The sequence below is a fragment of the Stenella coeruleoalba genome, assembly GCF_951394435.1.
Source record: "Stenella coeruleoalba genome assembly, chromosome: 9".
NCBI classification, from domain to species: domain Eukaryota; kingdom Metazoa; phylum Chordata; class Mammalia; order Artiodactyla; family Delphinidae; genus Stenella; species Stenella coeruleoalba.
The window spans coordinates 2,382,642-2,395,962 of NC_137155.1; the positions used below are offsets into that span (position 1 = coordinate 2,382,642).

Here is a 13,321-nt window from a genome sequence, read left to right on the forward strand (position 1 = left end):
ATATCAATGTGAACCTGTAATCTGTTTTTCAGTTTAAAAAGCCTATGTCCTAGTTCTGTCCATGGAAAAGACCTACCGATTTGGTTTCCAGACGCCATTTTCCACGACAAAGAATTAGGGCCCTTAAGAGAATGTGTCACACCAGAAAGCAAACGCTATTAGTGTTGGGTCAAAAGAACTCAGGAACCAACTTGAAAGAGGCCTGCCCCGTGGGACAAAAAGAGGGCATAGGGAACATGAAGAACTTTAAGCTTGGACTGAAACAAATTAAACACATAGTATCTAAGTTCATCATGAGAGTTAAAAACCAAAACGGAACACCTCATTTGTAAGCACCGGAAGACGGCAGACACCAAACCGTGATCCTGAAAACTGACAAAGAGAAAAACCAAGCACTTAGCTACCTTTCCCAGAAAAACAAATCTGTGACAAGGAAAAGGATTTTAGCTAAGGAATGATGAAGGAATAATAGAATTAGAAAACAATGACTCTGTGACCTCTAATGAAACAATAAACCTGGGCGGGGTCAGTGGCTCAGACCCTTAGGTGTAGGGGGCTGGGAGCTGGACTGGGGGCCCGGCTGACAACGCCAGACCCCCGCCCAGCCCGGGATGAGGAAGTGGGCAGTATAGACATGCAGCCCCGAAGCTCTGCAGAAGCCTTCTCGGAAGAAGGCTCTGAGTCTAAGCAAGCCTCTGCCCACACTTTACAGGAAACGAGGGAGACAGAGGAACACAGTCAAAGAAACCACAGGTACACAATTAGCAAATGACCTACTTCTTCCACAAAGGAAAGATATTAAAAAAAAAAAAAAGGAAAGAAAATGGAGTGGTGGGGAGACTACTATTATATTAAGGGAAACAGAGACACTTCAACCAGACGCCACGGGGAGATCCTGCTTTAGACCAACTACATTTAAAGGACTTTCGTGTGTGTGAACGTGATGGGACTTCTGAGGACACTAAGCAACTCTTGTTTATTTCAGATGCAACGACGATAGTGCGGTTGTCTCAGAAGAAAAGGGTCCTTATTTTTCAGACACTCACTGAAATACAGTTACTGGTAAAAATTCCGAACGTCTGGGGTTTCCTTTAAAACAGCTCAGAAGAAGGAAAAAGTAGAGGAAGAAAAGTGGGAAAAGTTAGAAGGAAGGAGAGGAAGGCAAAGAGGAGAAGAGGAGAAAAAAATAATAAAAATGTAGGAAGGGGAAGAGACCAGCTCAGGTGAGCAAATTCTGAAGCTGGGCAAGAGGTAGACAGGGTTCCTCACCCTCTCCTCCCTCATGTGAAGTTTTAGAGTTCCATGATAAAACTTTTTAAAGATGAAGGATCTGAAGAACAAAAGGACTGCTGTGAGCTGAGCAGCTCCCGAGAGCCTGTCTTTTGAGTAGACCCAGGGAGAGGCAGCCACGACAAGGATGGACCAGAGCATCCAACTAACTCGTCTGGGCCTCTTTATGTGGGGGTGGGGGGTGGGGGTGGAGGCACGTCGGGCTGAGCTCGGGAGGGACCATGCCGCGGTCACGGCCACTCACATGTCTGCAGCCACACCCGGGGCAGCTTCCTCTCATTCACAGTGATGCTGAGCCTGGCTGCCGGGTTTGCCTTGACCATGGGGGTGTCACCTTGAGAAGTGCTTGTGCACTGGGGTTGACCTCTTACCCTTGGGATCCCCGTGATGGCCACGGTGGACCCAAGCTAACCTGCCAGAGGCCTGTGCCCAGGCACCTCGGCACCCAGCCACGGCCGGCACTGGCCACCAGGCACGTGAGTTCTGCTGGCCCGGGTGGGAAGAGCCACCCAAGCAGCCCTAACTGTGAGAAATGATACAGCTTTGCTGCTCTGCGTCACTAAGATCTGGGGTGGCTGGGGCAACGGCCAACGATATAAGGCATAAAGCAAAAGGTTTAGGCAAGAAGATACGGTTTTCCACTGGCCCACTGCCTTACTGATCAAAAAGAAGCAACATGCGTTCTTCATCTGTTCGAATTTCAGCAGGGAGGTAGAGAATGATTTTAGCGTGTGGACAGAAATGGACTGCAATCCCTCTCTCCACTCCGTAGCTGTGCAAACCCTGCAGCATCCTCGTTTCCCTGAGCACACTGCTCCTACTTAGAACGAGGCTGCAACCGCTGCCCAGCCCCGCACCCCATGGCAGGATGCTCTGAGGAGCTGAGCCCAGCAGACCCTCAGCAGACGCCCACCCTGTCCGTCGCGTCCCTTACCCGTCCACGAGCCCCTGCTGCTTAATGATCCGGTGTGACTCCTCCCTGGAGATCCTGCCGTGAAACCAGTGCTGTGTCCTGTGAATCACTGCGGGAAACAGGGAAAGGTGGGTAGCCTGGGGGCCACGCACAGCGGCTGCCCTGCGAGCTCACTCAGGTCCACACGGGGCCTGGATTTCCGTGGCCGCAGCTTTCGTGCTGTGCTCTGGGCCTGGACAACGTTGGGAAGCTTGGGGAGGGTTGGGAGCTCTTTTATTTTATTTATGTACAAAAACATCAGGCCAAGATGCCAGCGTTTACCTGTACTTAGGGTGGAAGGGTGGAGGGGGCTCTGGCTCCCGAGGACATTCATCCGCGTGCTTCGCTTCTGCAAAAGAAATCCCCACGTTAGCGCTGAGACAGCGGAGTGACACAAACAGCACGCCACCTGGGACACAGCTGGGGCGGGGAGCTGGCCAGGTGACAGGGCCCTCGACCACGGAATGACAGACACCTCAGTCCCATGTGACCACAAGGACAGACAGCTTACAGGCGGCAGTTGTTAAAAACAAAACCAGAAGCATCCCCATCCTAGTATATTTCTAAGGATTCCAGGATGGAAGCAGAGACGTGTTTGTCACACACAAGACACGGAGTGAAATTCCCAATACATCTTAGGAGAAAAACACGAGATTTCCCGGGGAACTCAGGCAGGTCTGAACACTGGTCGTGGCTTTGGGTGCATTCTCCTTTTCTGCGCACTCTGAGGCTGAAGGAGGGGGAGGCTTTCGGAGCCAGAGCTGTGGGCTTGTGTTTTGTACACTGTCTTTAAAGCTCAGAAAAGCTTGGAAGTTGGGAGATATTCATCCATCTGGCGATTAGGAACTTGGGCCTCAGAGTAAAAAGACTGTCCAAGGCTGTGAAGCTAGTTAGTGGTCGAGCCACACTCGGAATACCTGGCCTCACACTCTGTCCGCCCGGAAGACTCCAGCAGGAACGGGGCTGCGAGCCGGGGGAACCCAGGGCTCTGCTCCTTGCCCCTCCCCCCACGGGAGCCCAGGGACGAGGGTGGTGGGGTGGCAGGGTGCTGGGCACATGGAGGAGCCCAGGAGGGCCAAGGCTTCCTGCAGCTGAGAACTCACAGCCACCCACCCTCCCAGCCTCTCACCCCCTGACGCCAGCACACAGCCCTTCTTCGGGGGTCAGACCAGGCGTGGAGTGGCCACCGCGAGGGAGCCCGTCCTGGCGGGACAGGGCCATGGCCTTACCCTCCAGGCGTGGCCTTCTTCCAGGGCTGCACTCTGAGCCTCAGCTGGGTTCTCGATCACTCTTCCTGTTTGCCCAGAAAAATCCATGGCCACGAGGGAGTTCTCAGAGACACTGCGCTGGAAACGAGAGGCCGTGAGTTCTTAAGATGCAGGGAAACAGCCAGGGAGCAGGTGGGAACCTTGGCACAGAACGGCTGTGCCTGGGGAGGGGCAGGAGAGGACGGGCAAGTCCCCCCACCACCCCAACTCTCTAAGGATCAGATGGAACATTCAGTGCTGCAAGTGCCCTTGGACTAAAAATGGCTTGGGTTTTTCTCAAGAAGAACAAAGAAACGTTCCAGTCCTCTCGAGGTATTCGAAGGCCACTGGTGAGGCTGCTGGTACCCACAGGGTCGGGACTGTGTGGTGTTTCACGGGGTCCCGAACGTGCACTAAAACTCATCAAAGAAATGGAAACGTCAAGTGCAAGCCAGCCCTCACCACAGCCGAGTCGGGTAAGTTAGTTCCGAGAAACCCAGGGACTCGTTCTGTGGGATAGTTTGACATCTAGGAATGGACATCGAGGGGCTGTTAAGATCCTAGTTGGAGAGGATGAAGCATTTCTGCACCTCTGGGAACTAAAGTCCATCCTGAGAACACAAGATGACTCACTACAGTCTCAATTCTCACAGAGAAAGACTTAAGCGTCATGGTCAACAGCACTACGGGTCCCACAGCTGAAATGGACAAAAGCGAAGGCGGGAAGGCGGCTCCTCAGCGGAGCTGAGAGTTGCTGTCGACATTTCTGAGCACGTGACTAGAGAGCCCTTAAATGGAGCCATCTACTGAGGCAACCCTGCGGGGAGACGCGGGGACAGGGTGAGGGTGGCAGAGGAATCTGCTCCCGGCAGGCACGCTGTTGGGACGACCAGGTCCACCTTCTGGGAAACGCAAGGTGGAGAGATATTCTGGCTTCTCTGAAACGCACAAGCTCGTTCTGCAGCTTCTCTGGTCAGCCTCGTCGGAAACGAGATGTCCACAGCGCACGCTGACGCAGCAGCTGAGAAGGAACTTGGTTTTGGGGCCGGCAGCTTTACTTACCACTGGAGTTGAGAAGGGGGACAGCATGGCCTTCCTCTGCTGAGGGATTCTGTAGTTCTGGTAAAGGAGCATTCCATACTGAAGGGGAAAGGAAGGCCAGAGTCAGCCACTGGGGGGGGGGCCTCGGGAGCCCCCAAAGCCCCAGATGTGGCAAACCCACGGCCGCGGGGGGCAACAGTCATACAGAACAATGAGCAATCCTTGCCAACAGGCTGGTGAACTCAAGAACAAACACCCAACAGAGCACCGTCTCTGGGGCCTGCCACCGTCAACACTCCATAGACAGTTACTGCCGACTGTCTTGGGATCCTGGGTGGGCAGGAAGTAAGCAGGGCAGTAACAGCGTAATAACGATGAGAGAAGAACAACAACCTTACTGAATGTTGCTACAGGCAAAGCTCTCTTCTAAGTGCTTTATGCTGCTCTTTTATTTAATCTTCTCCATTTTACGAAATATGTACTCTATCCCCATTTTACAAATAACAGAACACAAAGAAGTGAAGCAAGTTGCTCAAGGTCATGGTAAAGTATGGATTCAGGATCTGAATGTACGAGCCTGTTCCCAAACCAGCGCTCTTCCTAACCACCAGGCTTCCTGCCCAAGCAGCTCGGTGGCTCATGCTTTATTTCCCCAGGAAATAAGCACTACGGGTCCTGCAAAGTCTCGTACACTCCCAACATCCCAACCTACGCTCCCCAATTACCCACTCAAACCACATAGAAAAGAAACAAGGTCAGGAAGAGAAAACTCAGGTATCAAGTGGGCTGCATCTTCCTCCTCACTGTCCTTTATGGATGTAAGCTCATTTCCAGCTTGAGGCCCTGCAGTACTCGTTTCTAAAGTTAACATATTTGGGACATGATGAAAAGGTCTAACACAGGTACAACTGCACTCCCATGAGAGGCGAAGAGAGAGAACGGCTTAGAAGAAATGTTTGAGATAAGGGCCAAGAATTTTCCAAAACTAAAAAAATCCCACCAAGCTACAGAATCTAGGAGTGGGATAAAAACGAAACAAAAACGAACAAACAAACAAACAAAACCACCCAGGAACATCATGGAAAACAGAGACAAAGAGAAAATGTTGAAAGCAACCGTAGGAAGACACACTTTACTTTCACAGAAGCTATGAGGGGAGGAACAGCTGACTTTTTAACTTGAATGATGGGAGTTAGAAGACAATGGGATGGGTGAAATGCAGGAGAAAATAACCTCTAACCAAGGATTCAACCATCAGTGAAAAGTTCCTTCAATAATGAAAATAAGATAAAAATATACCAAACAAAAACAGAGAGAGTTTTGTTGCCAACAGGCCCATACTCAAACAGCTGCTGAGTGGAATTCTGGTCCCGGAGACAAGAATATAGACTCAGTGAACAACAAACTGCAGGGGAGACCTTCAAGATGGCGGAGGAGTGAGATGTGGAGATCGCCCTCCTCCCCACAAATACATCAGAAATACATCTACATGTGGAACAACTCCTACAGAACACATACTGAACACTGGCAGAAGACCTCAGACCTCCCAAAAGGCAAGAAAGTCCCCAAGTACCTGGGGAGGGAAAAAGAAAAAAGAATAAACAGAGACAAAAGAATAGGGACGGGACCTGCACCAGTGGGAGGGAGCTGTGAAGGAGGAAAGGTTTCCACACACTAGGAAGCCCCTTCACTGGCGGAGTCGGGGGGAAGCTTCAGAGTCATGGAGGAGAGCGCAGCCATAGAGGTGCGGAGGGTAAAGTGGAGAGATTCCCGCACAGAGGATCAGTGCCGACTGGCACTCACCAGCCCGAGAGGCTTGTCTGCTCACCCGCCGGGGCGGGCGGGGCTGGGAGCTGAGGCTCGGGTTTCGGTCGGAGCGCAGGGAGAGGACTGGGGTTGGTGGCGTGAACACAGCCTGAAGGGGCTAGTGCACCACGGCTACCCAGGAGAGAGTCTGGGAGAAGGTCTGGAGCTGCCTAAGAGTCAAGAGACCATTTTTTCAGGGTGCGCGAGGAGAGGGTATTAAAAGCGCTGCCTAAACAAGCTCCAGAGACGGGCACGAGCCACGGCTCCAGCGTGGACACGAGAGATGGTCATGAAACGCTAAGGCTGCTGATGCCGCCGCCAAGAAACCTGTGTGCAAGAACAGGTCACTATCCACACCTCCCCTCCCGGGAGCCTGTGCAGCCCGCTGCTGCCAGGGTCCCATGATCTGGGGACAACTTCCCCGGGAGAACGCACGGCGCGCTTCAGGCTGTGGCAATGTCACACCGGCCTCTGCCGCTGCAGGCTTGCCCTGCATTCCATACACCCCCTCCCACGCCCCCCACATGAGTGAGCCAGAGCTCCCTAATCAGCTGCTCCTTTAACCCCGTCCTGTCTGAGCGAAGAACAGATGCCCTCAGGTGACCTACACGCAGAGGCGGGACCAAATCCAAAGCTGAGCCCCAGGAGCTGTGCGTACAAAGAAGAGAAAGGGAAATCTCTCCCAGCAGCCTCAGAAGCAGCGGATTAAATCTCCACAATCAACTTGACGTATCCTGCATCTGCGGAATACTCGAATAGACAACGAATTATCCCAAAATTGAGGCGGTGGACTTTGGGAGCAACTATATCTATCTATCTATCTATCTATCTATCTATCTATCTATCTAGATATAGATCTATAGATATATCTATATCTGTATCTATATTTTTTTCCTTTTTCTCTTTTTGTGAGTGTGTATGCATATGCTTCTTTGTGTGATTCTGTCTGTATAGCTTTGCCTTTACCATTTGTCCTAGGGTTCTCTCTTTTTTTTTTTTCCTTAGTATAGTTTTTAGTGCTTGTTATCATTGGTGGATTTGCTTTTTGGTTTGGTTGCTCTCTTCTTTCTCCCTTTTTTTTTAATTACTTAAAAATTGTTTTGTTTTTAATAATTATTTTTTATTTTAATAACTTTCTTTTCTTTTCTTTCTTTCTTTCTTTTCTTCTGAGCTGTGTGGCTGACAGGGTCTTGGTGCTCTGGTCGGGTATCAGGCCTGTGCCTCTGAGGTGGGAGAGCTGAGTTCAGGACGTTGGTCCACCAGAGACCTCCTGGCTGCATGTAATACCAAACAGTGAAAGCTCTCCCAGAGATCTCCATCTCAGGGCTACGACCCAGATCCACTCAACGACCAGCAAGCTACAGTGCCGGACACCCTATGCCAAACAACTAGCAAGACAGGAACACAACCCCACCCATTAGCAGAGAGGCTGCCTAAAATCATAATAAGGTCACATACATCCCAAAACACAACACCGGACATGGTCCTGCCCACCAGAAAGACAAGATCCAGCCTCATCCACCAGAACACAGGCACTAGTCCCCTCACCAGGAAGCTGACACAACCCACTGAACCAACCTTAGCCACTGGGGGCAGACACTAAAAACAACAGGAACTACGAACCTGCAGCCTGCAAAAAGGAGACCCCAAACACAGTAAGTTAAGCAAAATGAGAAGACAGAGAAACGCACAGCAGATGAAGGAGCAAGGTAAAAACCCACCAGACCAAACAAATGAAGAGGAAATAGGCAGTCTACCTGAAAAAGAATTCAGAATAATGATAGTAAAGATGATCCAAAATCTTGGAAACAGAATGGAGAAAATGCAAGAACCATTTAACAAGGACCTAGAAGAACTATAGATGAAACAAACAATGATGAACAACACAATAAATGAAATTAAAAATACTCTAGATGGGATCAATAGCAGAATAACTGAGGCAGAAGGATGGATAAGTGACCTGGAAGATAAAATAGTGGAAATAACTACTGCAGAGCAGAATGAAGAAAAAAGAATGAAAAGAATTGAGGACAGTCTCAGAGACCTCTGGGACAACATTAAACGAACCAACATTTGAATTATAGGCGTCCCAGAAGAAGAAGAGAAAAAAAAGGGGGCTGAGAAAATATTTGAAGAGATTATAGTTGAAAACTTCCCTAATATGGTAAAGGAAATAGTTAATCAAGTCCAGGAAGTGCAGAGAGTCCCACATAGGATAAATCCAAGGAGAAGCACGAGAAGAAACATATTAATCAAACTATCAAAAATTAAATACACAGAAAAAATATTAAAAGCAGCAAAGTAAAAACAACAAATAACATAGAAGGGAATCCCCATAAGGTTAACAGCTGATCGTTCAGCAGAAACTCTGCAAGCCAGAAGGGACTGGCAGGACATATTTAAAGTGATAAAAGGGAAAAACCTACAACCAAGATTACTCTACCCAGCAAGGATCTCATTCAGATTCGATGGAGAAATCAAAACCTTTACAGACAAGCAAAAGCTAAGAGAATTCAGCACCACCAAACCAGCTTTACAGTAAATGCTAAAGGAACTTTTCTAGGCAGGAAACACAAGAGAAGGAAAACAACTATAATAACTAACCCAAAACAATTAAGAAAATGGTAATAGGAACATATGTATCGATAATTACCTTAAATGTAAATGGATTAAATGCTCCAACCAAAAGACATAGACTGGCTGAATGGATACAAAAACAAGACCTCTATATATGCTGTTTACAAGAGACCCACTTCAGACCTAGAACACATACAGACCGAAAGTGAGGGGATGGAAAAGATATTCCATGCAAATGGAAATCAAAAGAAAGCTGGAGTAGCAACTGTCATATCAGACAAAACAGACTTTAAAACAAAGACTGTTACAAGAGACAAAGAAGGACGCTACATAATGATCAAGGGATCAATCCAAGAAGAAGATATAACAATTGCAAATATTTATTCACCAAACATAGGAGCACCTAAATACATAAGGCAAATGCTAACAGCCATAAAAGGGGAAATCGACAGTAACACAATCATAGTAAGGGACTTTAACACCCCACTTTCACCAATGGACAAATGATCCAAAATGAAAATAAATAAGGAAACACAAGCTTTAAATGATACATTAAACAAGATGGATTTAACTGATAATTATAGGACACTGCATACAAAAACAGCAGAATACACTTTCTTCTCAAGTGCTCATGGAACATTCTCCAGGAGAGATCATATCCTGGGTCACAAATCAAACTTTGGTAACTTTAAGAAAATTGAAATTGTATCAAGTATCTTTTCTGACCACAACATTGTGACACTAGATATCAATTACAGGGAAAAAATCTGTAAAAAATACAAATACATGGAGGCTACACAATACACTACTTAATAACAAAGAGATCACTGAAGAAATCAAAGAGGAAATAAAAAAATACATAGAAACACATGACAAGGAAAACATGATGACCCAAAACCTATGGCATGCAGCAAAGGCAGTTCTAAGAGGGAAGTTTATAGCAATACAATCCTACCTCAAGAAACAAGAAAAATCTCAAATAAACAACCTAACCTTACACCTAAAGCAATTAGAGAAAGAAGAACCCCAAAACCCCAAACTTAGCAGAAGGAAAGAAATAATAAAAATCAGATTAGAAATAAATGAAAAAGAAATGAAGGAAACAATAGCAAAGATCAATAAAGCTAAAAGCTGGTTCTTTCAGAAGATAAACAAAATTGATAAACCACTAGCCAGACTCATCAAGTAAAAAAGGGAGAAGACTCAAATCAATAGAATTATAAATGAAAAAGAAGAAGTAATAACTGACTCTTCAGAAATACAAAGGATCATGAGAGACTACTACAAGCAACTATATGTCAATAAAATGGACAACCTGGAAGAAATGGACAAATTCTTAGAAATGCACAACCTTCCGAGACTGAACCAGGAAGAAATAGAAAATATAAACAGACCAATCATAAGCACTGTAATTGAGACTGTGATTAAAAATCTTCCAACAAACAAAAGCCCAGGACCAGATGGCTTCACAGGCGAATTCTATCAAACATTTAGAGAAGAGCTAACACCTACCCTTCGCAAACTCTTCCAAAATATAGCAGAGGGAGAAACACTCCCAAGCTCATTCTACGAGGCCACCATCACCCTGACACCAAAACCAGACAAGGATGTCACAAAGAAAGAAATCTACAAGCCAGTATCACTGATGAACATAGTTGTAAAAATCCTCTACAAAATACTAGCAAACAGAATCCAACAGCACATTAAAAGGATCATACACCATGATCAAGTGAGGTTTATCCCAGGAACGCAAGGATTCTACAAAATATGCAAATCAATCAATGTGATACACCATTTTAACAAACTGAAGAGCAAAAACCATATGATCATCTCAATAGGTGCAGAAAAAGCTTTCGACAAAATTTAACACCCATTTATGATAATAACCCTCCGGAAAGTAGGCACAGAGGGAACTTACCTCAACATGATAAAGGCGATATATGACAAACCCACAGCCAACATTGTTCTCAATGGTGAAAAACTGAAAACATTTCCACTAAGATCAGGAACAAGACAAGGTTGCCCACTCTCACCACTATTATTCAACATAGTTTTGGAAGTTTCAGCCACAGCCATCAGAGAAGAAAAAGAAATAAAAGGAATCCAAATCGGAAAAGAAGAAGTAAAGCTGTCACTGTTTGTAGATGACATGATACTATACATAGAGAATCCTAAAGATGCTACCAGAAAACTACTAGAGCTAATCAGTGAATTTGGTAAAGTAGCAGGATACAAAATTAATGCACAGAAATCTTTTGCATTCCTATACACTAATGATGAAAAATCTGAAAGAGAAATTAAGGAAACACTCCCATTTACCACTGCAACAAAAAGAATAAAATACCTAGGAATAAACCTACCTAAGGAGACAAAAGACCTGTATGCAGAAAACTGTAAGACACTGATGAAAGAAATTAAAGATGATACAAACAGATGGAGAGGTATACCATGTTCTTGGATTGGAAGAATCAACATTGTGAAAATGACTAAACTACCCAAAGCAATCTACAGATTCAATGCAATCCCTATCAAACTACCAATGGCATTTTTCATAGAACTAGAACAAAAAATTTCACAATTTGCATGGAAACACAAAAGACTCTGAGGAGCCAAAGCAATCTTGAGAAAGAAAAAAGGAGCTGGAGGAACCAGGCTCCCTGAATTCAGACTATACTACAAAGCTACAGTAATCAAGACAGTATGGTACTGGCACAAAAACAGAAATACAGATCAATGGAACAGGATAGAAAGCCCAGAGATAAACCCACGCACATATGGTTACCTTATTTTTGATGAAGGAGGCAAGAATATACAATGGAGAAAAGACAGCCTCTTCAATAAGTGGTGTTGGGAAAATGGACAGCTACATGTTAAAGAATGAAATTAGAACACTCCCTAACACGATACACAAAAATAAACTCAAAATGTATTAAAGACCTAAATGTAAGGCCAGAAACTAGAAAACTCTTAGAGGAAAACATAGGCAGAACAGTCTATGACATAAATCACAGCAAGATCCTTTTTGACCCACCTCCTAGAGAAATGGAAATAAAAGCAAAAATAAACAAATGGGACCTAATGAAACTTAAAAGCTTTTGCACAGCAAAGGAAACCATAAACAAGATGAAAAGACAATCCTCTGAATGGGAGGAAGTATTTGCAAATGAAGCAACTGACAAAGGATTAATCTCCAAAATTTACAAGCAGCTCATGCAGCTCAATATCAAAAAAAACAAACAACCCAACCCAAAAATGGGCAGAAGACCTAAACAGACATTTCTCCAAAGAAGATATACAGACTGCCAACAAACACATGAAAGGATGCTCAACATCACTAATCATTAGAGAAATGCAAATCAAAACTACAATGAGGTATCACCTCACACCAGTCAGAATGGCCATCAAAAAGTGTACAAACAATAAAGGCTGGAGAGGGTGTGCAGAAAAGGGAACCCTCTTGCACTGTTGGTGGGAATGTAAATTGATACAGCCACTATGGAGAACAGTATGGAGGCTCCTTAAAAAGCTAAAAATAGAACTACCATACGACCCAGCAATCTCACTACTGGGCATATACCCTGAGGATACCATAATTCAAAAAGAGTCATGTACCACAATGTTCACTGCAGCTCTACTGACAGTAGCCAGGACATGGTAGCAACGTAAATGTCCATCGACAGATGAATGGATAAAAAAGATGTGGCACATATATACAGTAGAATATTACTCAGCCATAAAAAGAAAAAAAATTGAGTTGTTTTTAGTGAGGTGGATGGACCTACAGTCTCTCATACAGAGTGAAGTAAGTCAGAAAGAGGAAAAACAAATACCATATGCTAACACATACATATGGAATCTAAAAAAAAAAAAAAAAGGTTATGAAGAACCTAGGGGCAGGATGGAATAAAGACGCAGACATAGAGAATGGACTTGAGGACGTGGGGAGGGGCAAGTGAAAGCTGGGACGAAGCGAGAGAGTGGCATGGACATATATACACTACCAAACGTAAAATAGATAGCTAGTGGGAAGCAGCTGCATAGCACAGGGACATCAGCTCGGTGCTTTGTGACCACCTAGAGGGGTGGGATAGGGAGGGTAGGAGGGAGACGCAAGAGGGAGACGCAAGAGGGAGGGGATATGGGAACATATGAATATGTATAGCTGATTCACTTTGTTATACAGCAGAAACTAACACACCATTGTAAAGCAATTATACTCCAATAAAGATGTTAAAAAAAAAAGAACAAATTGCAGTGTCTACTTAAGATGCCACGTCCGACCAGGATTTCAAAGGACAGCACAGCCCTGAAGTGTGAAGGTGACCAAAACCTCAGCATACGGTGTAAGTCCTGGTTCTGTGACAGTTTACACAGCACTGAGCTTGAATATTCCTCAAAGCTTAGAGAA

General features: G+C 45.5%; 1 protein-coding gene across 7 annotated transcripts in view; it reads right to left on the reverse strand.

The window, feature by feature from the left end:
* Nucleotides 1–13,321, reverse strand: part of GRB10 (growth factor receptor bound protein 10) — a 196,824-nt gene that overhangs the window by 11,672 nt on the left and 171,831 nt on the right. For all 7 annotated transcript variants that reach the window (XM_079931693.1, XM_079931691.1, XM_079931690.1 and 4 more), the window contains 4 exons: nt 4,552–4,629; nt 3,472–3,588; nt 2,525–2,591; nt 2,225–2,312 (listed from right to left, as the gene is read on the reverse strand). In XM_079931693.1, the coding sequence (XP_079787819.1) occupies nt 2,225–2,312; nt 2,525–2,591; nt 3,472–3,588; nt 4,552–4,629 (350 nt within the window). The remainder of the gene's footprint in view (nt 1–2,224; nt 2,313–2,524; nt 2,592–3,471; nt 3,589–4,551; nt 4,630–13,321) is intronic.